The sequence below is a fragment of the Crinia signifera genome, chromosome 1 (assembly GCF_055691185.1).
Source record: "Crinia signifera chromosome 1, ASM5569118v1, whole genome shotgun sequence".
In the NCBI taxonomy this organism is placed as follows: Eukaryota; Metazoa; Chordata; class Amphibia; order Anura; family Myobatrachidae; genus Crinia; species Crinia signifera.
In genome coordinates, this window is record NC_139217.1 from 128,364,782 (window position 1) to 128,392,139 (window position 27,358).

At 42.8% G+C, this 27,358-nt stretch overlaps 1 protein-coding gene across 1 annotated transcript; it reads right to left on the reverse strand.

The window, feature by feature from the left end:
- Window positions 1–27,187, reverse strand: ELMOD2 (ELMO domain containing 2). The gene is made up of 9 exons (XM_083173347.1): window positions 27,020–27,187; window positions 25,970–26,115; window positions 25,425–25,453; window positions 24,108–24,205; window positions 14,226–14,355; window positions 8,914–9,047; window positions 4,010–4,078; window positions 2,334–2,467; window positions 1–2,227 (listed from the first exon to the last, which is right to left on the reverse strand). Exons 2-9 carry the CDS (start codon window positions 26,112–26,114, stop codon window positions 2,088–2,090), a joined length of 879 nt encoding a protein of 292 aa, XP_083029473.1. The 5' UTR covers window position 26,115; window positions 27,020–27,187; the 3' UTR covers window positions 1–2,087.
- Between the last annotated feature and the right edge of the window lie 171 nt (window positions 27,188–27,358).

The window sequence follows — 27,358 nt, forward strand, 5'->3', positions numbered from 1 at the left end:
TGGAGGGTTTATAGACAGGTTAAGTGCTGTGTTGTTACACAGGAACAGCCTCCCTGCTGGCTGGTAACAGTCCTGTGATTACTGTTACCACAGAGTGTAACTGTTCTCCCAGCACCCATGACAGAGGCTCTAGTGAGCGGAATGTGGGGGAATCACATGAATTGCTGGCTCTATGCCGTTTGGTTCAGAATATTTTTTTTCCTGTTTTCCTCCGCTAAAAACTAGGTGCGTCTTATGGAGTGAAAAATACGGTGCATGCAATCGGGACAACAGAATCCCTGCCATTTAAATATAAGCAATCATAAACCTCCAACTAAGAAACGGACAGCTCGGAAACATCATATTTAGTGTACAGGTTGTTGAAGTTTGTTTAAGTAAATACAACTCACGGCTTGCAATGAAATGCAACAGACAACAATAAACTACACAACCAGCACAAGAGGTTGGAAATATGCATAAACAGCGGAAGTTTCTGAATCCATTGCCAGCAGTGGATGTCACTCAAAAAAAATATATATATTAAATCCCACAGCAAAAAAACAGGACAATACATCTTTTAACTTAAACTAAAGACATAAACCAATGTCTTACAAACACATTAAAGACTTTTAATATATGATTAACATTTATAAGTGCTTACAAAAAAAATAAACGATGGTCTCTGCTTTAGCAGCTTCAGAACGATTGCAAGGAACTACATTTTAGTGCCCATGAAGTGATACATTGTGCACCATAATTTTCTCCAGCGCTTTGAAAATACTTTACAAAACTACTTTGTTCATTAAAATATTGCCAACTCCAAGAGTAGGCCTAGATTACACCAGCACATAGAGGACTGTGGCACACATGGATATTGCCATAGTACACAATAGGGGAAATTTACTAAGATGTGTATCCTACTTCACATGTGATGTTACGATGGGCACCCAATCAGATCCTGTCTACTATCTTCTAGAGCAGTGGTAGCCAACCCTAGACCTTGAGAGCTACCAACAGTGCACATTTTCCAGACAACCTAACTGCTGCACAGCTGCAATCTTTAATCACTGACACATTTTAAAAGATCCACAGATGGAGCTAATTAGCTCACTTGTGATTCTGTGAGGAGACCTGCAAAACATGCACTGTTGGTAGCTCTCGAGGACTAGGGTTGGCTACCCCAGTTCTATAGGGTGCTAAATAAATAAGAAGTAGATTCCGATTGGTTGCCCATAGCAATATCACATGTGAAGTAGAATACACATCTTAGTCAATTTCCCCCACTGTATGCAGTTTGCAGTACAGTGGTACACAGAGATAGAGCAGAGTTTATTGTAGTAAATTGTACACTGACTGTATACACTACACAATTATCTGGGAGACCATTTGATGCAATCTGGCTGGTTGGAGTGAAAAACTGGTTAAATATGGGAGGAAATGACAGTCATTGGAAAATGGACAAAAATGGGAATTCAGACAAACTGGTTAAATTATAGATTTAGCCAATTTGTCTGGGTGTCCATCTTTGGCTGTTTTCCATTAATTGGGAGCACATGTTACTGTTATTCCCTCCCACACATTACCAGTTTGCACCAATGGTCTGGCAGATAATTGTATAGTGTATGCCCAGCTCAAGGACTTCATGAAGAACCAATGCCATGTGATACATTGCCAATGATCAAAAGTATGAAAAGCCCGAGGTACTGTATAACATGTAACTGGAAAACATATAACTGGAAAACAAGTGTGCAGTTCGTTCAGTAAGCTCTACTCTATCTACAAAAAACATGTAAATATTATGCCACAGATGCAAAAGGTTATACTGGAATTTATGGAGAACATTCTCTTATATCATATGGGCTAAATGAGAGCTCACACATTGGTCAATATGGAAATGGTGAGCAAATTTATTCAGATGACTAACCTAGGCCTTTTTCTTCTGTACAAATCTACACAAAATTTGATTGTCCATTAGCTTTTGTAAAACAACAACATTTAACAAAACAATACATAAAAGATGTTGTGGGGTTAACAGGGCGTTTGTCTTATTAAAAAAAAAAAATGTACCCGTTGCGTAGTATGCATAACTTATGGACGGTTCAATATTGTTAAAGGGTGAGTACAACATCAGGATCACTGAGCAGATGCTTGATTTGATCGTGAAACTTTTCTCTATATTGGTTGAAATGCATTATACTCTCTGGTTCTTCTTTAAACCAAAACTTGTCAAATTCATAGAGAAGATAACCTGCAACAGAATTTGGCAGACAAATTAGACTTACTCTCTTAAAAAGACAATTAATAAGACAATTTTGTTCATCCGCAGTGTAAGCGTCACTCCCTGAAATACTTACAGAAAAACTGATGGAAGCTCTTAATTTCGGGTAACCGGGGAGCCATGTTATAGAAATTAGACTTCAGAGCACCGCTTTTGAGTAAACTGTAAGCCATTTCTGTCAAATTGATCCCAACTATAGCATATGAATACCTGGAAAATGGTTAAATGGATGAGACCATATTGTTCACTTCATTTTTTGACAGTTTAGAAGACATTTTGGAGGTAAATGTTACTACAGCAAAATTGCATTGGCACATTTATTTAAAAAGGTGATTTGATTACCCAATTTAGGGGGTCGATCCTATTAATTGCGGAGGGTGCAAGGTGCTGTTGCTGTGGTATTTAAGCGCCGGCAACAACACCCTTTGCAGGATTGTATCAGTCTGAATTCCAGCAGCAAGCAGTTTTCTGCGAATTCCAGCCACAATTTTGATGATTTGCACTAATAGGATCAAGCCCTTAATGTTAACATTAAATAACCCCAAAACTGTCACATGTCCAAGTACATAATTGTTAAATTAACAAAAAAAAAAGAGAATGGATTCCATTGGCGAGCCTTTACCTCAATAAGAATGTGTGCCCAATTATTGACCAAGTTTTCAGAGGTTTGAGAACCTCAAAAAAAGTGAGCAGCATGGCCCTTGTTCCGAGATAGCCGAAATAGGCTGCACAGTCTATTTCTACATTCCATTCCGATGCCACGGGGCCACGCATTGGGATCGAATGAGATGCTGCAAAACGTGATGCCCTATGTACTATGTGATTTTGACTATATTGTCAAAACCGATAGCGCAAATCGCACTGTGTGTGTGCACAGCATTAGTTGATTTGTACTCACTCAGTTACATAAAAAGCCATTACATTTGATCAGAATGATCACATAATACAGTGGCCTAGTTACAACATCAAAATATCACACTGCATGGACATGCTGAATGATCCAACATATCCAATCGATACTTTTGGATTGGTCACATGCATACACTGGACATTTATCTGGGTTATCTGCCGATATTGGGTGGAACGCTTATATGAAATTGTATATTGTATGTCCAGCATTAGTTAAGTACAAAACTAGAAATGCTAGAAGATGACAAAGGATAAAAGACAAGGAAATTATTATTTTAAAGAGAAATGTACTGAATAATAGCACATCATTAGTATGACTTTCAGGAGAAAAGTGGCAACTTTTTGACACTTTTTGTCACTGCGTATATAAAAGGTGCAATGCATGGCAGTGGCCCCGGGCAAACTGTTTCCTTATCTGCTATAAAGAGCGAAAACATACATTTCTGTGCTTCATTCATTTGAGCTTTACATTTTTTGGGGTATTTGTAGATAAACTGAGCAGTATATTAAGTTAAACATTAAAATCGGGAGACATCAAGCTGCTTGATCATACTGTACATCCCTTTTGTGCATTTCACTGGATTAAATGACACTGATTAAATATGCTCACTGCTGTGTAAACAGTACCGGGAAGTTGGAAAAGACCGCCACTGAAAGAAAAGGCCTGGACTCCACCATGTTATTATACAAAGGCAAAAATAAAAGTTACAGCACGTCATAATATTCAGGAGGCACGGGTCCTCCGTGAATGGATATTCATGAGAATTCAGCCCAGATAATAGCTTCAGCCAGTACAGTTGCACTTTAGGAAACAATTTCCTGTAACAAGTGGCACAGTCTTACCCAATTTTTGGATGATTGGAATGAGACAGAATTAAGCGAGATTCTTCTGTATAATGTCTACTAAAATACCTAAAAGAAAAGAAATATTAGTGCATTAGTAATGTTGAGAAAAACTACTACATTGGACTTCTATTAGAATAGAATAAAACACCAGTGTTACAGTGAACAAGAGGCAAGTACATACTAGGCTATAAATTGCCATTATGGATAGGGTTATGGCTACCAAAACTTCCTCACAGCGCTAAGGTCTTGAGTTTAATTCCCAATACAGCCCTAACAGTGCAGTGTTTGTATATACTCCCAGTGCATTGTGTATATGTGTATTATACGAATAACTTAATAAATGTAGGCATGTTCTTGCTACTCAGAAGCTGCATTTCCATCGACATAAGAGCAGTGACTTCCTACAGCCCAGCTAGTACATGGTAGTGTTCATTCTAACACCCGCTATTTTTGAAACCCATGCAGTTCCTCTTCCCTGCCTGGGGTGTCGCTGTCTGCTGTAGAGCTTTTAGCAAAGTGTGATCTGTATATAAATAGTAAGCAAATAATTAAAAGAGAACATAGGCGCATTGACCGATATCAATGGTAAAAGTTTTACGGAGGATAAGGGAAAGCAGAACTGTTAAACGTGTTCTTCACATCAGTGTTTATTAGGGGAGAGCAGACAGTGGAACGCACAGGTACCACAAATGGGACAGACAAGCCGGATCTCTATATTGCTTTCACGACTGATGAGATAATATTACGGATCTGCAAAATCAAAACAAACAAATCACCAGGGCCAGATGGGATTCATCCTAGGGTACTAATGTAATTAAGGGAGGAACTAGCGACCCCTTTATATTACATTTTTGATAATTCACTATCATTGGGTAAGGTACCAAAAAAACGGGAAAATAGCAGAGGTAGGGCCAATATTAAAAAAAGGTAAAAGGGACGACCCAGCTAATTACAGACCTGTGAGCTTAACATCAATAGTGGGTAAAATATTTGAAGGATTTTTAAGGGATGGTATCCAGGAATATTTAGACCTTCATAGTTTACTTAGTATGAACCAGCATGGGCTCGTAAAAAATCGTTCATGCCAAACAAATTTACTAGGCTTCTATGAGGATGTTAGCAAAAACCTTGATAATAGAAACGCTGTAGATGTGATCTTCCTAGATTTTGCTAAAGCTTTTGATACAGTGCCACACAAGAGGTTGATAAATAAAATGGAGGACCTGGGGTTAGGGGCAAGAATCTGTAGATGGGTAGGGATCTGGCTGTGTAATAGAGAACAAAGAGTGGTTGTGAACAGTGCCGTATCAAATATGATACCAGTACTAAGTGGAGTGCCTCAGGGTTAGGTACTAGGGCCTATTTTATTTAACATATTTATTAATGATATTGGGCTGGGAATGCTCAGAAATGTATCCATCTTTGCTGATGAAACTTAACTGAGTAGAGTTATTAAATCGACCGAGGATGTGTCCGCGCTTCAACATAATCTTAACATTCTAGATGAGTGGGCAAAAAAGTGGAAGATGAGGTTCAATGTGGATAAATGCAAGGTTATGCACCTTGGGAGACATAACCAGTGTGCTAGTTATAACCTTAGTGGGAGGCATTAGGCAATTCAGTACTTGAAAAGTAACATAAAAAAAGCCAACTGAATTCTAGCATGTATTAAAAGGGGCATGGAAACTATGGACTCAAAAGTAATTATGGGGCAGATGTATTAAGCCTGGAGAAGAGATAAACTGGAGTTAAAGTGGAGATAACATGGAAGAGATAACGCACCAGCCAATCAGCTGTGTTTGAAATATGACAGTTGGGATCTGATTGGCTGGTGCGTTATCTCCTTCCACTTTATCTCCAGTTTATCTCTTCACCAGGCTTAATACATCTGCCCCAATGCCACTGTACAAAGCATTAGTTAGACCTCACCTTGAATATGGAGTACAATTCTGGACCCCACACTATAAAAAAGAACATCATAGAACTAGAAAAAAACCAAAGAAGAGCAATAAAGCTAATTAGGGGAATGGAGAATTTAAGCTACGAAGGTAGATTAAGCAAACTGGGACTATATACACTAGAGAAGAGACATTTAAGGGGGACATGCTCAACATGTACAAATAGATCAAGGGCCAATATAAGGAACTGTCAAGCACCCCTAGATTAGAAGAAAGAAGATTTTGTTCCCTTAGAAGGAAAAATTTCTTTACGGTCAGAGCAGTCAAACTGTGGAACTCTCTTCCTGTTGGAGGTGGTGTCGGCAGACACATTAAACACGTTTAAAATAAGGTTGGACAAACATTTATTGGTTAAAAACATCCAAGGGCACAAATAATCTGTATTTAACAATACCAGAATATACTATATAACAAGGGATAAGCTATTTAAACCTAGGTTGAACCCGATGGATGCAAGTCTTTATTCCGCCTTATCTACTATGTAACTACTGTACAGTATGTAACTTATATGCAAACCAGACCTGTGCTAGAATCACCACAGCAGACAGCAACAACCTAGGCAGGGAACAGAAACTGCATGGGTTTTCAAAGATAGCGGGTGCTAGAATGAACACTACATGCATTACCTGTTGAGTTTGCTCTAAAGCTTAATTTACAAATGTCAAGTGTTTTTGAACCATGCTATGATCAACATACTCTGAGAGACTTAAACATACACTGTATGGGCAAGAGTATTTGGCCACACCTGTTAAATATTAAATGCAGGTGTTTCAATCAGACTGGTTGCCACAGGTGTATAAAAACAAGCACTTAAGGTGCCCATACACGTGCCGATATGTGTGCTGTGCGTTTTGCACTTCAACTGTGCGATTTTGGCACTTGTTAGGGATGTGATGCAATCTACAATACTGTGCGGGTGCGATGCGATTTTAGCCTCTTTATTTTTTTTTGTTTTTTTTAGTCTATAGTTACCTAATGGACATCGCATGTACTACAAAACTGATGCAATGTAGCACAAAAAGTACTGCCTGCAGATACTGTTTGTGCTATACAATATTGTACCCGCTGGGATGCGCATCGCAGGTACACGGTGCGATTTTAACCGATGCGATGCATTTTGAACTTTAAAAGTTCAAATCGCATGTTAAAATGGGCACCTTAAGTCATGCAGTCTGCATTTGCAAACATTTGTGGTAAAAAATGGGTCATTCTGGGATAGGATGCCACTTTTACAAAAAGATTGGAAGTGTTTATGAACAGCAACTCTGCCACGATCTAGAAGTAAAAATCACATTTTAACCAATGTTATGCTTTCAACTTGAAGCAACAATTAGGGGAAGGGGGCATTTTTCCATTCCAACATGACTGTGGCCCTGTGCACACAACAAGGACTATAAGGAGTTTGGTGTAAAAGAACTTGCCTGGCTCGCACAGAGCCCTGACATCAAACCCATCGAGCACCTTTGGGATGAACTACAATGGAGAGAATGCAAGCCAGGCCTTCTCATCTACTCCGTTGCTGAACTCATACAGATGTAGCCCCTCTCGTTCAGTGCCGGTGCCCGCCAGCACCTCCCCTCTGGGGAGCGCCGGCGGAGAGGGACTCCATTAAAACTGGGACGCGCACGTGTCCCAGTCTCTAACGGCGGCACAGTGCATTAGGGGTTGGGTGGGGGCGGCGGAGACCCGGGGGAAAGCTCCGTTGCCGCAGAGCGCACTAGCGTCTCATGTCACCAGCTCCTGCCAGGATGACAGGGGCTCCATCTGTACATTCTCTACAGAACGAATGGGCACAAATTCCCTCAGAAACACTCCTTTATCTTGAGGAAAGTCCTCCAAGAAGAGTGGAAGCAAAAGGAGGACCAACTCCATATTCAAGTATATGTATTTGAAAACAAGATCATTACAGTCTCTGTTGGTGTAATGGTCAGGCCTTTGAGTATTTTTTCCAGAAACAGTGTATAAAAGTGCATATTAAAAAAGCTGCATATTTGTAACATGTATGTTTACACTGTTTTGTATTATTGTGTCTGGTAATGTGCATACGAAACCAAGCACATTTATAGTCCTTTTTTTGGTTGCTAAGAACTACTAACTTTTCCTTTATCAATGTACTAGTGAACAGCCAGTCACATGACGGAACAGTAACGTCAGCACTAACAGCTGTGCCTGTGAACAGAGCAACACTTGAATGGCTCCATCGGACACCATCTAGTGGCTGTGGACATGCAAAATGTATAAATGTCCTCCATAATAATGGCCCAACTTTTTGAGTTTGTATATTCTCCCTGTGCTTGCGTGGGTTTACTCCGGTTGCTCCGGTTTCCTCCCACAATCCAAAAATATACAGGTAGGTTAATTGGCTTCCAACAAAATTAACCCTAGAATGTCTGTGTGTGCATGTACATGTGGTAGGGAATATAGATTTTAAGCTCCACTGGGGCCAGCACTGATGTGAACGGTCAAATATTCTCTGTAAAGCGCTGCAGAATATGTGTGCGCTATATAATTAATAATAATAATAATAATAATAATAATATAATAAGCCAAAATCAGATTTGTATGGCATTGCCCATAGCAGGGAAGGAAATAAAATTATTGAACATGGCGTCCTGCTGTGGAAATTCGTCCACCCTGGGGAAAATCCCAACAGCCGAAAAATGCTCAGCGTGTATGCACTAAGCATTTTTCAGCCCAGCAATTTTCCATCATTTCCCATAAAAGCTGGGCAAAACCAACCAGTCTGTATGGACCTTAATAAATACAGTTATCCTTTACGTAATTTGGGCAGATATGGTAAACTATGGTGAGCTATTATTTATAAATAGTTATATTGTAATTTGTATATTTGTTTCACTATTATAACTGCATTAATGCAGTAACAGAATTATTACACACCATTTATATTGACATACCCAGCAATTAGCATTATGATGAACTTACAGTAAATTTGCCAGTCCAAGAAAACCCATGCCACGGAAATCTGTTTTAGGATCATCACCTTGAAAGCCAATATCCCCCCACTGCTTAGTGACTCTACATTTCAGCTTCTCATGTGGCATAAGCAAGTCCCAAAGCTGAAAATAAGCAAACCATACAGATGAATAAGCTTTATAATAAAATGTTAGGAAATGTTACAAATTATTACTCTAGCTATTACATCTGGTCAAACTGCCATTACTTACAAGTCACCACAAATGTAAAATGTAGTTGCAACTACCCCCATCATCCGGAGTATCTGCATCAGCTCTAGAAGAGCTGCATTAAAATACATCATCTAATACTGGGCTAGCTAACTCCAGTCATCGAGAGCTATCAACAGTGCATGTTTTCCAGGTCTCCTCACAGAATCACAAGTGAAGTAATTAGCTCCACCTGTGGATCTTTTAAAATGTGTCAGTGAGTAATGAATGCACATTTTCAGCAACTAGGATGTCTGGAAAATGTTAACTGTTGGTAGCTCTCGAGGACTGGAGTTGGCTACCACTGATCTAACAGGTGTATATGCATATTTCTGCAGGTCTGCATGAGCCACATTTACAACAGCATGGCTTTCCTGTACTCAGCCTAGGTTAGAGCAACCCTTGCATTTCCATAATGCCTCTCTTGGCACAAAAGAGTCCAAGTAGCAGAAACTCACAAGCCTCTACATCAGACATGCCCAAAGTCCAGCCCGGGGGCCAATTGAGGCCTGTGCTGTCATTTCAAGCGGCCCGCATCCTCCAAACAGAAGCGGGTGGAGCATCAGAAGCGGGACACACAGCACTAGGTGGGCCCCGGCGAGCGTGCCTTTACCTCGCTGTCTGCAGCAGTGAGGAGGTGCCGGCTGCCATAGTGAGATGTGTTTGGCGTCTTTCGGGTGAGTATGCATCCAAGCCCTGCAGCTGCAATCGTATATCACCCTTCTCCGCAATAACAGTGACAGCAGTGTGTGGGGAGGGGGTGCAGCAAGGGGGAAGCTAGCTCCCGTAACATGCAGAGTGGAGGTGGGCGGCAGCGGGAGCCCAAGAATTTCCTGTCCTTGCAGTTCCTGCTTTGACTCTATGTCCTCTGGCTCACACAAGGGGCTGGGCAGGCAGGGGGACATACAGTCAATGGGGGAATAGTGGGGGACATACAGTGAAGGAGGGTCAGGCTGGGGGACATACAGTGAATGGAGGCAGTGATGGACATTCAGAGGAGGGTGGGGCATAGTGAATGGGAGTCATACAGTGAATGGGGGCAGATTGGGGGACATACAGAGAAGGAGGGTCAGGCTTTGGGACATACAGTGAATGGAGGCAGTGATGGACATTCAGAGAAGGGGGGGCAGGCTGTGGGACATAGTGAATGGGTGCAGAGTGGGGAACATACAGTGAAGGAGGAGCAGGCTGGGGGACATACAGAGAAAGATGGTCAGACAGGGCAATATACAGAGAAGGGGGGCAATCTAGGGAATATACAGTGAAGGGGCAGGCTGGGGGACATAAAGTGAATGGGGGCAGAGTGGGGGACCATTCTGATGAGATTAATGATTCAAAGAATGTCAGGCCCCCCACATTTTTACCTCACCAAAACTTGCCCTTGTCAAAAAAGTTTGGACACCCCTGCTCTACATAGTTGCATATGTGTATGTGCCACTCAGCATCAGCCTCTATATGATTATCTCATGTTCCAGAAAAGGCAGTTATTAGCATTATTTTTTATTCATATGGCACCACAAGGGATCCGCAGCGCTCAATTCCAGAGTAAATAAACAATTATGCAAATCAAGAAGATAGTGAATTACAATTCAAAGACAATCAAAGGACAAGTACAAGGTATATTAACATAGCTCCATCAGCAGACGACCCTAAAATAAGTATAGCAGAGGCAGAAAACTGCAGGTATTGGTGCTATCAAAAGGAGTATAGAGTAGAAGATGGTTTAACTAAGAGAAGGAAAAGCACAAGGGCCCTGCTCGTGAGAGCTTACATTCTGAAGGGGAGGGGCAGGCAAACAGGGGTGACACAGATGGGGGAGACGAGACAGTGTGAGTGAAACAAGGGGTTACAATCAGAGTTGGCTGGGTTTGGTGATGAAGTGGGTCTTGAGAGCCAATTTAAAGGTCTAGTAGAGAGATGGATAGTTTGATGTAAAGAGGTAGAGAAAAAAAAATTTGGAGGCAGGAGTGGGAGGAAATAATTAGTAGGCAGGATAAGTGGTATGCATGCACAGAACAGGTGGAGGTGTAAAGGCTTATAAAGGCCAGAGATGTAAATGGGTAAGGAGTGGGTGAGGGCTTTGTAAGAAAGAAGAACAGCCAGTAAAGTGCTTGTCAGAAAGGGGAGGTAGACTTAGCATATTTGGTGAGGAAGAGCTTCAGTATTAAGGATAGATTGGAGTGGAGAGGGTCATTTGCCAAAGAAGCCATAAAGGAGGAGATTACAGTAGTAATAGTAACCAGTGGATAAGGATTTTAGTAGCATCCTTGGTGAGAGAGTCTAATCCTGGAAATATATATATATATTACAGTATACTGTATCCTGGAATAATTTTTTTTTTTATGGAAAACAGCAGGTTTGTGAGATGAGCTGAATGTGTGGTTGGAAGAAAAGGGAGGAGTCAACAATTACCCCACTTGGCAGTTAAAGGAGATAGTAATGTCATCAATAGATAATTCAATTGTGGCAGGTAAGATTGCACACCTAATGTGTGTGTGTGTGTGTGTGTGTGTGTGTGTGTGAGGGGGGCTTTGAGTCACAAGAGGAGACAAATGAATGGTCAGTGAGGTAGGGTGACAGCTAGGGGAGTACAAGATCGCACAGAGCAAGGGAGTGAAGGATTTGCAGGAGAGGGTGGGTCCATGGTGTCAAATGTAGCAGAGAAGTCAAGCAAAATAAGCAGTGTAGTGGCCCTTGGATTTAGTAGCATGGAGGTCATTGCAGACGTACGTGAGGGCAGTTTCAGTGGCGTGTAGTCATCCTGGAATGGGTCAAGCAGTGACAGATCGGAAAGAAAGGCAGTAAGGTGATTGTAAACCTTGGCCCTTATTCTGCTTGGTGCGGCCGGAGCCGCATATGCGGCTCCGACCGTGCAGGCAAATCCCCGCCTTCCATACGGATCGCCACGACCGTCCGTACGCGGACATGTGGCGGTCCGCATGAAAATGGCGGGGGATACGCCTCCACCATCTTGGAGCAGCCCCCTGCATTCGATGGTCGCCGACCATCGAAGGCAGGGCCGCACGCTCCACCAGCTCCCGCAACCATAGACCTCACGGACACTTGTCCGTGTGAAAGCATGTATGGGGGCGGGCAGCTGACATCCGGCGATGTCAGATGCCCGCCCCCAACACATGCGTCACAGCCTCCTTACCATGCGTACGCCCCGCGTTTGCATGGGAACGCCCATGAAACGCGGGGCGTATGCATAGGGAAATGAGGCTAAGTAGCCCCTCACGCCCCTATCCACCCCCTTTGCGGCGGTAAAAAAAATTGTGCGGCGATTTCGCCTGCACATGCGCAGAGTGCCCTCTGCACATGCGCAGAGCGAAAACATCGGCGGAACGGCCGCAAGCGGCCGTTACCGCTTAGATCGGAATAAGGGCCAATATGTTCAAGGAGTTTGTAGGGGAGGAAAGAATTGGAGAGGGTTTAGCTTGCTGCTAATACTCCATTGTAGGTTTGGATAATAGATGATCGAAGTGTTAGTGCAGTGCTTAGTACAAAGAATGGTGAGAGCCCGGAATGATACTTGCTGAGCATAGCAGAGAGCTTGCAAAAGGCCAGCTAACAGGAGGAGTTAACACACTGGCTTGTGATCTATGACTGTGATTTCCACATGTGAAGCAGTCTGTAAAGCTGGGTACACACCTAAAGATTTATCTGTCCAATATGCTCATATACATTTTTCCAGATTTTTATTTTTACGAGACATAATACAATTTTTTGAAAAATCTAAATGTTGAAAAACAGACAAAAACAATTGCTTGGATAAATCTGTTAAATCAAATTGATTTAATAATTTTACCTGACCAACCATTGTCTGTTTTCCCAGTGTTGGGGGAGGTTTTTCAATTGTCATTTTGCTCCCATACATTTCCAGGTTGTTGTTCCCATCAGATAGATTGGACAGATAAATCATTTGTTGTGTTCCCAGCTTTAGAAGCAGGACTGGGGAACTCAAACATTGCAGACACGAGGTAAAGTGCAGGGCGTGCTATTAGAATAAACAGGTTCAGGACAATAGCTTTACCAAGGTTTGAAAAATGGGATATAGAATAAAATATAAAATAGTGTGCCCGAAGCATGGCGAGCAGCTGCGGTTGACTTCCAACTGTGCCCATGTCGACATTCGGGTAAAAAAAAACCATGTCGACCTCGCGATCTGTCGACCTAACGCATTTGTAGTTCTAAACCCATGTCGACCTAGACACCTGTCGACCTAGAACCCTAGAATGACTGGCGACCTAACTCGGGGCGACAATACGATCAACACCCTGAAAAATGTACCAACTCTAGATTCTTTGTTTAGGGAAGCCTCTACCCAGTTTAATAGAGGATGTGAGGAAGTCAGGGAAGCAAAACGGTTAGGGGGAATATAAAGGGAACACCAGGGGAATGGTGAAATTAAAAATACTATAATGTAATATATGTTTCACAAGGAAAAGAAGATGTACAGTAGCCTGGGTCTATCCTAAGCAATAATGCAATAAAAACAATTAACACAATGAAGGGGTTAAAGAATGCATCTGACACATACCCACAGCATAAACAGAATGTAATCAGCCCTCCCAGAAGTCACAGATACAGTGACAATGAGGCGAGATCTATTATTGGCATTCCTCTCTGCCCACATATCTTTGACAAAAGCAATTCTTTCCTGAATAATACACTTGTACTGTATGCGGACATTGGGGAGAGGAGTGCTTGCTTGTAAAGAAAGCTTTTCATTTAATATGGTTATTTTTCGGGTACCGGACAGTTTCCCGAGAGTCGGGATCCCAAGAGTCATTACCCCGACGTCGGGATCCCGACACTGAGTCCTGATGGCCACCGGCTATCCTCTCTCGTGGGGGTCCACAACGGCCATGAGGGAGAATAGAATAGACGGCGAGCGTAGCAAGCCACCGTGCCAGTCGGGATCCCGACGTCGGGCTAATGACTGTTGGGACCATATACCACACCCGAGTCTTTTACATTATAAAAAATAAACAGGTTTGTAAAAGTCTGTTATTAGGTGGTAAAAGTTGGTATTAGCGATTATAGCCCATAGCACAAAGAATTGTTCCTCACCTCTAGTAGCTGCTGCTCATGCTGAGGGTTGTCAGAGTCATACGGTTGTTTTCTTACATCCTCAACCTCCAAATACAGCCTTTTATAACCAGAGATCTGTAACAGGCATGTCCTCAGGTTTGTCTGAAAACTGAAAGAGTTCAGTATGTTTTATTATCTACCAAATCCTTTTTCCATAAACTGTATTTTCCAAAGAATTTAAATATATTATTTAGAGCATGGGTATTCAACCTGTGGCCCTCTAGATGTTGTGAAACTACGTGTTCCAACATGCATTGCCACATTTTTTCCTATAAGTGCATGCCAAAATGGTCAGGGCATGCTGGGACATGTAGTTCCACAACATCTGGGAGGGCCACAGGTTGAAGACCTGTGATTTAGAGTGAACAAAGTATAAGCGAAGCTTTGATGTATGTCAAATGAAATTACTAAAATAAGTAATTTAAATACAATATGGGCCAGCTGCATCCATCAAATGATTAAGCACATGTTTCATTGACTAAAGCTGCGTACACATTGGGGCACTGGCCTCTGTGCTGAGCAACTTGCTAAGCACAGATTGCTCAGCACATCTCATGGCACTAGAAATACACACCGCCGTGCTGTGTGCTGAGCGGAGTTTTGTGTATTTTCTATAGGCAAAGCTCTGCTATCTAGCAGGAAAGATAGTGCAAGCACTGTTTCCCTGCAGGCAATAGCGATGCGTGGGACTGTACATTGCTATAGGACATACATGGAGAGATTAATGCTCAATTTGTAAGTGATGTACTCAGATCCCTAAAGGCCCCCATACATTAGTCCGACTTGTCCTAAGGACAAGTCGGACCTGATTCCCCCCTGCAGCTCCCCGGGAGGGGGACACACGATTTGGCACTTGATGTGCCAAGTTTTGCAAATGATACATCGCATGCGATGTATCATTTGCAACTCCAGGGGAGCTGCAATGTGAAGGGGGCAGGGGGCAGGGGGACAGACGCTGCGGGGGACACAGCTGCGGCAATTACTTACAGCTGAGCCGGGCAGGGGGAGCCGGGAGCTGTCTGTACCGAAGGGAAAAAAAAGCCCATACAATGAATGGGCAGCCTGTGATTGGCTGCTGAGCGCTCTCTCAGCCAATTGCTGACTGGCTGAGAGAGCGCTCAGCCAATCACAGGCTGCCCATTCATTGTATGGGCTTTTTTTTTTTCCTTCCGTACTGACAGCTCCCGCCGGCTCCCCCTGCCCGGCTCTATGCCGCCTGTGTCCCCCGCAGCGTCCCCAGCCCCCCCTGCTCCCTTTACCGCCGCGCCACCCCACTAGGTCCCAAGTCGGGTGGTCGGACGTGCAGCAGGTCCGACCACCCGACGCAGATCCGATGCGCACGGGACCGCGCATCGGATCTGAGGGGACATCAAAACTAGCCGATTTTGGTCCGATTTCGGCCAGATCCGACTGATCTGGCTGAAGTCTGACCAAAATCGGCTAGTGTATGGGGGCCTTTAGAAAAGGTGCTGAAATCACCCAGTGTGTAAAACAAGATTTAGAAAGACATGCATCATAATAAGGGTTAAAATACACACACCAAAGGGTTAAATTAATGTGTGTATGTATATTATATACATATACACACACACACATATTTACACATACTAATGAGCCTGCTCGAAGCAAATGCTAGTTTATGAAGGTTCACTCGCTGTCAACAGATGGCAGTGATTCGGAGCTGCATGGACACTAGACACACACATATACATACATACATACAGATGATAGAGATATATCTATATATATCTATATATATATATATATATATATATATATATATACACACGCAGGGATGAGAGCGGCACTCGCAGCAAAATAACTTCAAAGGTACACAAGGTTTGTTTGAGCGACGTTTCAACGTCCTTTAATCGGACATTTTCTTCAGGCTAATGAATGCAACATCTTACCATACTTTTATACACCACCGTGCTCAGAACGTCTCCCGCCGTTACGCTGGTAGGCGCATCCGGAGTGACGTCATCAAAGTGCTACCATCACCAAGGTTACACATACAACAATAGATGCAATCCGTAACATACAGACAGGCACCTAAGACAAAACAGATAAATGAATACTGATTCAATAATGGGCAAAACAATAGCACAATAATCAATGTATACAAACACTGTAAGATATGCACGCTACGTCACATCGATCGGGGCAAATTTGCATCAACAGAGAATGGCATACACATTACCATCACGCCAATAAATGACGTGTATGCAAATAGCAGACATATATCAAATGGGCCATATTTCATGTATAAAACATTAAAATCACATGGTATCACTATTTCCTATTAAGGCAACTAATACCAGACAATTCATTGAGACCACGGGGTGACAAAGTGTCCAGACGATGTATCCACCGTGTCTCACATTTTAAAAGTTGTAACCCACGATTGCCACCCCTCAGATTAAGTGGAATGTGGTCGATCATGCGGTATCTTAAGGAAGGAAGTGTGTGTTGACGATTCACAAAGTGCTTCGGTACTGGAAGATCACACTTCCCACCTGCAAGCGCTGCTCGGATGGTGGAGCGGTGGGTAGTAATTCTCTCTTTAAAGCTTCGCTCGGTCTTGCCAATATATGACAAGCCGCACGGGCATATAAGTTGGTACACAACGAATTTACTTTGACAGGATAAAGTATGCCTGATGTTATATTTAGTCCCCCGATGTGGGTGATAGAAGGTGTTGCCCGGTATCATGTATGCGCATACGGTGCATGTGCACCTAATGCAACCCCGGGGGGGTGGTTTGTCAGGTAGAGTAAAGCCTGTGATATCTGTCTTCACTAAGACATCCCGTAAATTGGGGCCCCTCTGATAGCAAGCCATCAATCTACTGTCAGAGATGTTAATTTCTCGATCTGTTCTTACAATGGGCCAAAGTTTTTTTGATATTTTGTTAATTACAGGACTTTCTTTAGTGAATGTAGTAACCCAGGGTATAATGCTAGGTGGCTGTGAGTCACTCTTGGGAGCAAGCAGTTCCTCTCTGGATAATAATTGGACCCTGTTCTTTGCCATGATTAGATCTCGAGACTTGTACCCACGTACTAGAAATTTCTGGATTAAATCCTCAATCTGTCTGTCAGCCTCAATGGGATCTGAGATGATACGCTTGACGCGCACCATCTGAGAATACGGGAGGCCTTTAATGAGACTAGCAGGGTGACAGCTTGACCCATGAAGGAGGTTGTTCCTATCTGTCTCCTTTTGAAAAAGTGAGGTCGCAATATGCCCCTTATCCAGAGTGAGTAATACATCGAGAAAACTTATATGTTTGTGATGGTGAGTCATAGTTAATTGAACGGGACTACCACTAGCATTATGCGCATCGATATGAAGCTGTAGGTCCGCTATAGGACCAGACCATATGACCAAGAGGTCATCGATGAATCTCCGATAGAGGAGAATTCTACTTGCAATCGAAGGAACTTGAAAAAATAATAACTGCTCAATGTGGAACATATATATGTTGGCATACGCCGGAGCGGCGTTAGAACCCATTGAGCAGCCATTAAGTTGTAACCAAAACTTGCCGTCATGAATAAAATAATTTTTAGTTAACACAAACATTAATAATGATATTAAAAATTCAATGTCTGGTCCTGAATAATCACGCTGAAGTGCCAAGAACGTCCGAACAGCCTCCACACCAGCAACATGGGGTATGATGGTGTAGAGGCTCTTCACGTCCAATGTCACCAACCACACTTTACCCTCCAAGGTGGGTAACTCACCTAAAGCCAAAAGCAATGAGGTAGTATCAAGTAAATAATATGGCTGGCGGACAATATATGGTTGTAACACAGCATCAATAAACACAGATGTAAACTGCGATAACGATTGCCGGGCCGCAATGATTGGGCGCCCGGGAGGATTAATTAAAGATTTGTGTATCTTAGGGATACTGTATATTACCGGCACGACAGGATACTCAGGAACTAGCGCCGTCATCAAAGTCTGATCAATAATTTGGTGGTCGACAGCCCGTTTAAGTAACGACACCAGTTCTTTACGATAATCCAATGTGGGATCATAAGGTAATTTCCTGTATGTGGCTGTGTCAGAAAGTTGCTGATCCAATTCTGCTTTATAATTTTTATAATCCAAAATGACAAGGGCGCCACCCTTATCAGCAGGACGAAATATAAGTTCCTTGTTATTGGACAAATCTTTCAAGATTTTGCGATCCTTTGTCGACATATTAGAATGTTGGATTGGAGACCTAGTCAGTGATTCTTCGACTTGTGTGCCAAGAAGCCGCATGAATGTTTTTATTGAAGGGTTGTTAGATTGGGGATCAAAAGTTGACCTCGGCTGTAGTCGGGCCAACTGTGGGGGAATGACATCACTTGTAGACCGACTTGTATTAGGACTGGAGGCGAAATGTTCCTTGAGCTTTAGTGAGCGGCACAGGGAGTATTTCTCAGCCTGCCAATCAAGAGTGTCCATTTTCAGCGACGGTACAAATGATAAGCCCTTGGATAATATGGCATTCTCAGCTTCTGACAGGGGGTAGGAGGATAAGTTGACCACTATATTCTTGTTGGTATCGGGGTTTTTTTGCCAGATTGCTTTCCGCTGCCACTGGCGGCCCCTCCTTGTATATCGCCTGCGCCGTCGACATTTCTCTGGCGCGTCGTCACGGCTAAAGGGCCAGTTGGTTGGCGTCTACCTCTGCCCCTGCCTCTTCTAGGAGCTGATTCAGATTCACTGTTAGAAGACAAATTCTCAGATGAATGGTCAGTAGTGACATATCCTCTATAACGGTTCTGCCGGAAAAAGGGGCGGCGTTCATTACGGTTAGATGCCGTCCAGGTGTAGACAGTATTGCCTTCATAATCCTGGTCCACCTTTTCCCTTTTCTCTTTCTTAAACCGTGACAATTCGCGTTTATATGCAGTGATCTGTCCAGATAATTTGTCATACCATTTAGTGTCAGGATCTGCAATCAATGTCGGCTTGTGGATTGTTTCAAATTGGTCAATCTTATTTTTTAAAGCAGCAGCTTCCTTGGAAGTAAAGTCGATAATCAGCAACATAAGGTCAAACGAGCACTTGTTTAACGTCGCCACCCATTTGCGGCAGAAGAGTGGATCCTTTCTGCCCAATGTGGGGGCGTTTTTGATCCTTAGACCCCTCGGGATTTTTTTAGCCCGGTGATAATCACTAAGGGTCATAGCATGAAATAATAGATCAATTTCTTTCTTTTTGTGCTTAAGTAGATCATGATACAGGGTATCGATAGACGGGGGTTCAAACAAGTCGGCCATATCAGGGTCACGTAAGATAGATTCTGCATCCGCACGTCATTTATTGGCGTGATGGTAATGTGTATGCCATTCTCTGTTGATGCAAATTTGCCCCGATCGATGTGACGTAGCGTGCATATCTTACAGTGTTTGTATACATTGATTATTGTGCTATTGTTTTGCCCATTATTGAATCAGTATTCATTTATCTGTTTTGTCTTAGGTGCCTGTCTGTATGTTACGGATTGCATCTATTGTTGTATGTGTAACCTTGGTGATGGTAGCACTTTGATGACGTCACTCCGGATGCGCCTACCAGCGTAACGGCGGGAGACGTTCTGAGCACGGTGGTGTATAAAAGTATGGTAAGATGTTGCATTCATTAGCCTGAAGAAAATGTCCGATTAAAGGACGTTGAAACGTCGCTCAAACAAACCTTGTGTACCTTTGAAGTTATTTTGCTGCGAGTGCCGCTCTCATCCCTGCGTGTGTCTATTCTCCGGTGCAGGCACCCAGCCTCATTATTCAGCATTTTGCCGTGGATTGTGCCGGTCTATTGGACTGATATACAATTGGAGACTTGGACTGGTTACCCTCTTCTCTGACAAGGCACCCACAGATTTATCCTGATTTATGCCCCCCTGTGCTGCTACAGGTGAAGTGAGCATTACTCGTTTGTATTGTGGACAGCTATTGATTACTGATTTGGTGCATGCTTATAAATCTGACTGCACGCTATTAGCCATCTCGATATGGAGGGTGAACTGGCGTCCGGAGGCTACGTACATACCAATTACCCTTTGGGTGATATAAACAGCTATTCAGCTGCGGATGCAGAATCTATCTTACGTGACCCTGATATGGCCGACTTGTTTGAACCCCCGTCTATCGATACCCTGTATCATGATCTACTTAAGCACAAAAAGAAAGAAATTGATCTATTATTTCATGCTATGACCCTTAGTGATTATCACCGGGCTAAAAAAATCCCGAGGGGTCTAAGGATCAAAAACGCCCCCACATTGGGCAGAAAGGATCCATTCTTCTGCCGCAAATGGGTGGCGACGTTAAACAAGTGCTCGTTTGACCTTATGTTGCTGATTATCGACTTTACTTCCAAGGAAGCTGCTGCTTTAAAAAATAAGATTGACCAATTTGAAACAATCCACAAGCCGACATTGATTGCAGATCCTGACACTAAATGGTATGACAAATTATCTGGACAGATCACTGCATATAAACGCGAATTGTCACGGTTTAAGAAAGAGAAAAGGGAAAAGGTGGACCAGGATTATGAAGGCAATACTGTCTACACCTGGACGGCATCTAACCGTAATGAACGCCGCCCCTTTTTCCGGCAGAACCGTTATAGAGGATATGTCACTACTGACCATTCATCTGAGAATTTGTCTTCTAACAGTGAATCTGAATCAGCTCCTAGAAGAGGCAGAGGTAGACGCCAACCAACTGGCCCTTTAGCCGTGACGACGCACCAGAGAAATGTCGACGGTGCAGGCGATATACAAGGAGGGGCCGCCAGTGGCAGCGGAAAGCAATCTGGCAAAAAACCCCCGATACCAACAAGAATATAGTGGTCAACTTATCCTCCTACCCCCTGTCAGAAGCTGAGAATGCCATATTATCCAAGGGCTTATCATTTGTACCGTCGCTGAAAATGGACACTCTTGATTGGCAGGCTGAGAAATACTCCCTGTGCCGCTCACTAAAGCTCAAGGAACATTTCGCCTCCAGTCCTAATACAAGTCGGTCTACAAGTGATGTCATTCCCCCACAGTTGGCCCGACTACAGCCGAGGTCAACTTTTGATCCCCAATCTAACAACCCTTCAATAAAAACATTCATGCGGCTTCTTGGCACACAAGTCGAAGAATCACTGACTAGGTCTCCAATCCAACATTCTAATATGTCGACAAAGGATCGCAAAATCTTAAAAGATTTGTCCAATAACAAGGAACTTATATTTCGTCCTGCTGATAAGGGTGGCGCCCTTGTCATTTTGGATTATAAAAATTATAAAGCAGAATTGGATCAGCAACTTTCTGACACAGCCACATACAGGAAATTACCTTATGATCCCACATTGGATTATCGTAAAGAACTGGTGTCGTTACTTAAACGGGCTGTCGACCACCAAATTATTGATCAGACTTTGATGACGGCGCTAGTTCCTGAGTATCCTGTCGTGCCGGTAATATACAGTATCCCTAAGATACGCAAATCTTTAATTAATCCTCCCGGGCGCCCAATCATTGCGGCCCGGCAATCGTTATCGCAGTTTACATCTGTGTTTATTGATGCTGTGTTACAACCATATATTGTCCGCCAGCCATATTATTTACTTGATACTACCTCATTGCTTTTGGCTTTAGGTGAGTTACCCACCTTGGAGGGTGAAGTGTGGTTGGTGACATTGGACGTGAAGAGCCTCTACACCATCATACCCCATGTTGCTGGTGTGGAGGCTGTTCGGACGTTCTTGGCACTTCAGCGTGATTATTCAGGACCAGACATTGAATTTTTAATATCATTATTAATGTTTGTGTTAACTAAAAATTATTTTATTCATGACGGCAAGTTTTGGTTACAACTTAATGGCTGCTCAATGGGTTCTAACGCCGCTCCGGCGTATGCCAACATATATATGTTCCACATTGAGCAGTTATTATTTTTTCAAGTTCCTTCGATTGCAAGTAGAATTCTCCTCTATCGGAGATTCATCGATGACCTCTTGGTCATATGGTCTGGTCCTATAGCGGACCTACAGCTTCATATCGATGCGCATAATGCTAGTGGTAGTCCCGTTCAATTAACTATGACTCACCATCACAAACATATAAGTTTTCTCGATGTATTACTCACTCTGGATAAGGGGCATATTGCGACCTCACTTTTTCAAAAGGAGACAGATAGGAACAACCTCCTTCATGGGTCAAGCTGTCACCCTGCTAGTCTCATTAAAGGCCTCCCGTATTCTCAGATGGTGCGCGTCAAGCGTATCATCTCAGATCCCATTGAGGCTGACAGACAGATTGAGGATTTAATCCAGAAATTTCTAGTACGTGGGTACAAGTCTCGAGATCTAATCATGGCAAAGAACAGGGTCCAATTATTATCCAGAGAGGAACTGCTTGCTCCCAAGAGTGACTCACAGCCACCTAGCATTATACCCTGGGTTACTACATTCACTAAAGAAAGTCCTGTAATTAACAAAATATCAAAAAAACTTTGGCCCATTGTAAGAACAGATCGAGAAATTAACATCTCTGACAGTAGATTGATGGCTTGCTATCAGAGGGGCCCCAACTTACGGGATGTCTTAGTGAAGACAGATATCACAGGCTTTACTCTACCTGACAAACCACCCCCCCGGGGTTGCATTAGGTGCACATGCACCGTATGCGCATACATGATACCGAGCAACACCTTCTATCACCCACATCGGGGGACTAAATATAACATCAGGCATACTTTATCCTGTCAAAGTAAATTCGTTGTGTACCAACTTATATGCCCGTGCGGCTTGTCATATATTGGCAAGACCGAGCGAAGCTTTAAAGAGAGAATTACTACCCACCGCTCCACCATCCGAGCAGCGCTTGCAGGTGGGAAGTGTGATCTTCCAGTACCGAAGCACTTTGTGAATCGTCAACACACACTTCCTTCCTTAAGATACCGCATGATCGACCACATTCCACTTAATCTGAGGGGTGGCAATCGTGGGTTACAACTTTTAAAATGTGAGACACGGTGGATACATCGTCTGGACACTTTGTCACCCCGTGGTCTCAATGAATTGTCTGGTATTAGTTGCCTTAATAGGAAATAGTGATACCATGTGATTTTAATGTTTTATACATGAAATATGGCCCATTTGATATATGTCTGCTATTTGCATACACGTCATTTATTGGCGTGATGGTAATGTGTATGCCATTCTCTGTTGATGCAAATTTGCCCCGATCGATGTGACGTAGCGTGCATATCTTACAGTGTTTGTATACATTGATTATTGTGCTATTGTTTTGCCCATTATTGAATCAGTATTCATTTATCTGTTTTGTCTTAGGTGCCTGTCTGTATGTTACGGATTGCATCTATTGTTGTATGTGTAACCTTGGTGATGGTAGCACTTTGATGACGTCACTCCGGATGCGCCTACCAGCGTAACGGCGGGAGACGTTCTGAGCACGGTGGTGTATAAAAGTATGGTAAGATGTTGCATTCATTAGCCTGAAGAAAATGTCCGATTAAAGGACGTTGAAACGTCGCTCAAACAAACCTTGTGTACCTTTGAAGTTATTTTGCTGCGAGGAGTGCCGCTCTCATCCCTGCGTGTGTCTATTCTCCGGTGCAGGCACCCAGCCTCATTATTCAGCATTTTGCCGTGGATTGTGCCGGTCTATTGGACTGATATATATATATATATATATATATATATATATATATATATATTGTAGGTATTTATAGTTGTGTGGAATTAGAGGTACAGTGCAACCCCCCTTCACAAGCTAAAAACTTGCCTTGCCAAAACATACTGTACAACATTAAACACACAATATTTAAGCTTTATACAAACCTTTTATATTTTTCCACTTTTATATTCTTTTGTCGTATGATATCAGACACATATTTGTCAATTTCATCTTCAGAAATATTTATTGCAGATTGCAGGACCTGTTAAAATGTACACATCAACTTCCTAAATTAGTGCAGCATGAATTATAATTCTACAGTAACTCAGACTGTAGGAGACATTGGTGTACCTTTATTACGATGTTTTAATTCAGTCTGTGTTTCTTTTAAATAATGTTTTATTAAGACATTTCAAATGGGTACAATACAATTACAATATCAAATAAGGAGTGATGGTAAATAAAAGTAGAGGCAGAGTAGTAAATGTAAACAGTCATATAATGGAGCGCCATGTTTGATGTGTAATGGATGGGGAGGTGGGGGGTGCTACAAAAAAAAAAAAAAACAGAAAGAGGAGAGGGGGTGGAAAGGACAAGATAAAATGAGAAGTCACAAACTAACAAGAGTACATGTCTTTATCAAGGGCGGAAACATGATAAAATATCTACAATTAGACAAGGATGGTTCCAATAGTAAGACTTCAACCAGGTATATACGGAGACCATATAAGTTCGATGTAAGGGATGGCTACCATCGGTGTGCTTTCCATCAATGGCAATATGGCAATCTATGGTTACCAATTATGAAATGGATTTCCATTGATTGTTTCACTAACCAATGGTTATCCCTGTTTGTTAACCAACTGACTCATGGGCCAATCAATACATGGGGGTGTGGCTTCACAAGTGTTGGGGCAGGGCCATGCTCCCTGTCAGATATAATTGGTTATGATATGCAAACAATGGAAAGAAACCATCTGGTTCTTCCCTATCAATGGCAAAAGCATTCAACACAGAACGTCAATGATATTGAAACTGTTGCCTGCTTCTGGCTTGTCCCTCAGCACCCAGGTGTAGACCTCCAGCATGCAGAGATGGCACCCCTTGCACCCAAAACACACCCCTTTTCCAATGCCAAATCTATTGTGGAATCCTAAATTTGTCATGTACGCACTAGAACGTTAACTACGCGCTCTCCTGCAGGTCGTTACTAATGTCCTCTATCATCGGTGTACTGTATGTGGACAGTCAAAGATCCGTGGGAAGGTGCAGCAGAATGCGGCCACTGTGTACCCAGCTTAATATTATACTAGTACAAAGTAATTATTCCAAAAACATGTCTGAGTTCAGAATGTAGCAATAATTGTTAAAATAACACACAAACTTTACGTGTCCCACTGAACATTATTTAAATATAAATGCATTATTATGGATGACAATGTTTTCCACAAACAAGTAAACTAAATGGATATGTCCCTCACCTTAGATTTTGAGTGTTCCAAAGAGTATTCTAGAGTAATGAGAAGAACAAATAATAATTGGATGCATTCCCACATAATATTAGTGCATTTGTAAAAGTATTTTCTGTAAAATGGATTGTGACAAATACAGTTAAATGTAAAAAGTAAGTGTAGCAATGGCTTCACTGGCAGGTATTCAATGCTTCCTGCTCGCTATCACCACTCACCCTGACGGTATTCAATGCAGCCCCCTCATACGCCAATTCCCTCGCTCCATTTTTTGAGTGAGGGGGAATTGGCGTATGCGGCTCCTGAACCAGCGAGACTCGCGGCTAAATACAGCGAGTTTCCTGCATTAGCCGCGGCTCTCGCTGTTTTGGGGAATTCTCGCCGTCCTATGACGGCGAGGATTTCCCCAGAACATTGAATAGAGCGAGCGGCCGGCGCGGGGGTTAAACAGCAAGGATCGCTGGTTTTCTGCAATCCTCGCTGTTTAACCCCCTCGCTGGCCGCTCGCCGCGGCATTGAATACACCCCACTATGTTAAACAATTTAACAGATTATACCTATTTTACATGTCCTGCGAGCTCCATCCTTGGATCCATCGCAAATCCGCTGCAACTCACACTTGCCGTCTATCTGTCTTAGAAACCACTTCAACCAAAATCTAAAGTAGTTGCTGTAGAGATACTGCCAGATGTAACTAAGCATCCTACAACAGGAGAAGAAAATGTAATTCCTTAGAAGAGCTTGCAGGCACACATTTATAGAGGCCTAAACATTAAGTGCAAAAGGCCTAGTATAGGATACGCTCCAAGTTGTCCAACATTAATTCAATTCATTGCAGCCAATGATGAATATACAGTGACCAATTGTCTTCAAAAGACTAGCAGCAGGCTAGACACACATGCGCACACACAAAGGCATGTATTCATTGCGGCCAGCGAGGGTTTTTTTATGGCGAGGATGGCTTGTTTTCAGTAAAAAAAAATAAGCCATCTTTGTCATTTAACCCCCTCGTCCTATTCTATGTTCCAGGGGATTCCTCACCATCAGAGGACAGTGAGGATTTCCGAAACACCGTGGTTTGTGGCTAATGCAGTGAGCCCGCTGCATATAGCCGCCAGCCCCACATGCTGTTTCCCCCTCACTTTTTAGAAATAGTGAGGTGGCAAAGGCGAGTGCAGGGGGTCAGTTGAATACTGAGGGTGGGCTAGGACAGCGAGCAATAGGCACTGCTCACTGTCATAGCTCACCTGATTTGCATTGAATATACCCCAAAGACACACATGCAGAACCACAGCCATGTAACATACGTGTTACCTGTAGAAGTGAGAGTGTGTGTTCTAAAACAAAGATATAATAATGAATGGAATAAACTCAAAAATAACACCACCATCCCCTAATAAAAGCATTATTGGAATAATCTATTCGGCTATTGATATTTTAATTGCTGCTGAAAGAACATGCCGTTTCCAGGTCGTAACCATAGCGGAGTGTCTGGAAAAACACTGACACGTTGGAGGCGAGCTGCAGACCGGCATGTCTGCCAAGGAAACATCCAAATATGTGCCCATAAGGACATGTGCTATGTATTCACGTAGCCAACCTCTCACCTTATCGCGGGGCACAAGTTCCAACACGCGCCGTGTAACTTTCACTACAGTAATAGCACCACTAATACAATAAATACAACTAGATCGTACACACACGAAAGCTGTCAGATACGTCACTGGCCGTAAAGCGACGGTTCAGCATTGACATAACTGTACATGGAACAACTTCAGGATCCATATTGCCTGAGTCGCGTCCAGTGCGCTCATGTGCATCCTGGTCTCCGACAAAATGGCCACTGCATTAACTTTCCGACAGCTCATTGGAGACAGCAGCCTTATGGAAAGAGGGTGCTCTGGATCTGCTTGACGTCTGTTATAAGCGTCTCACTGGCATGTATC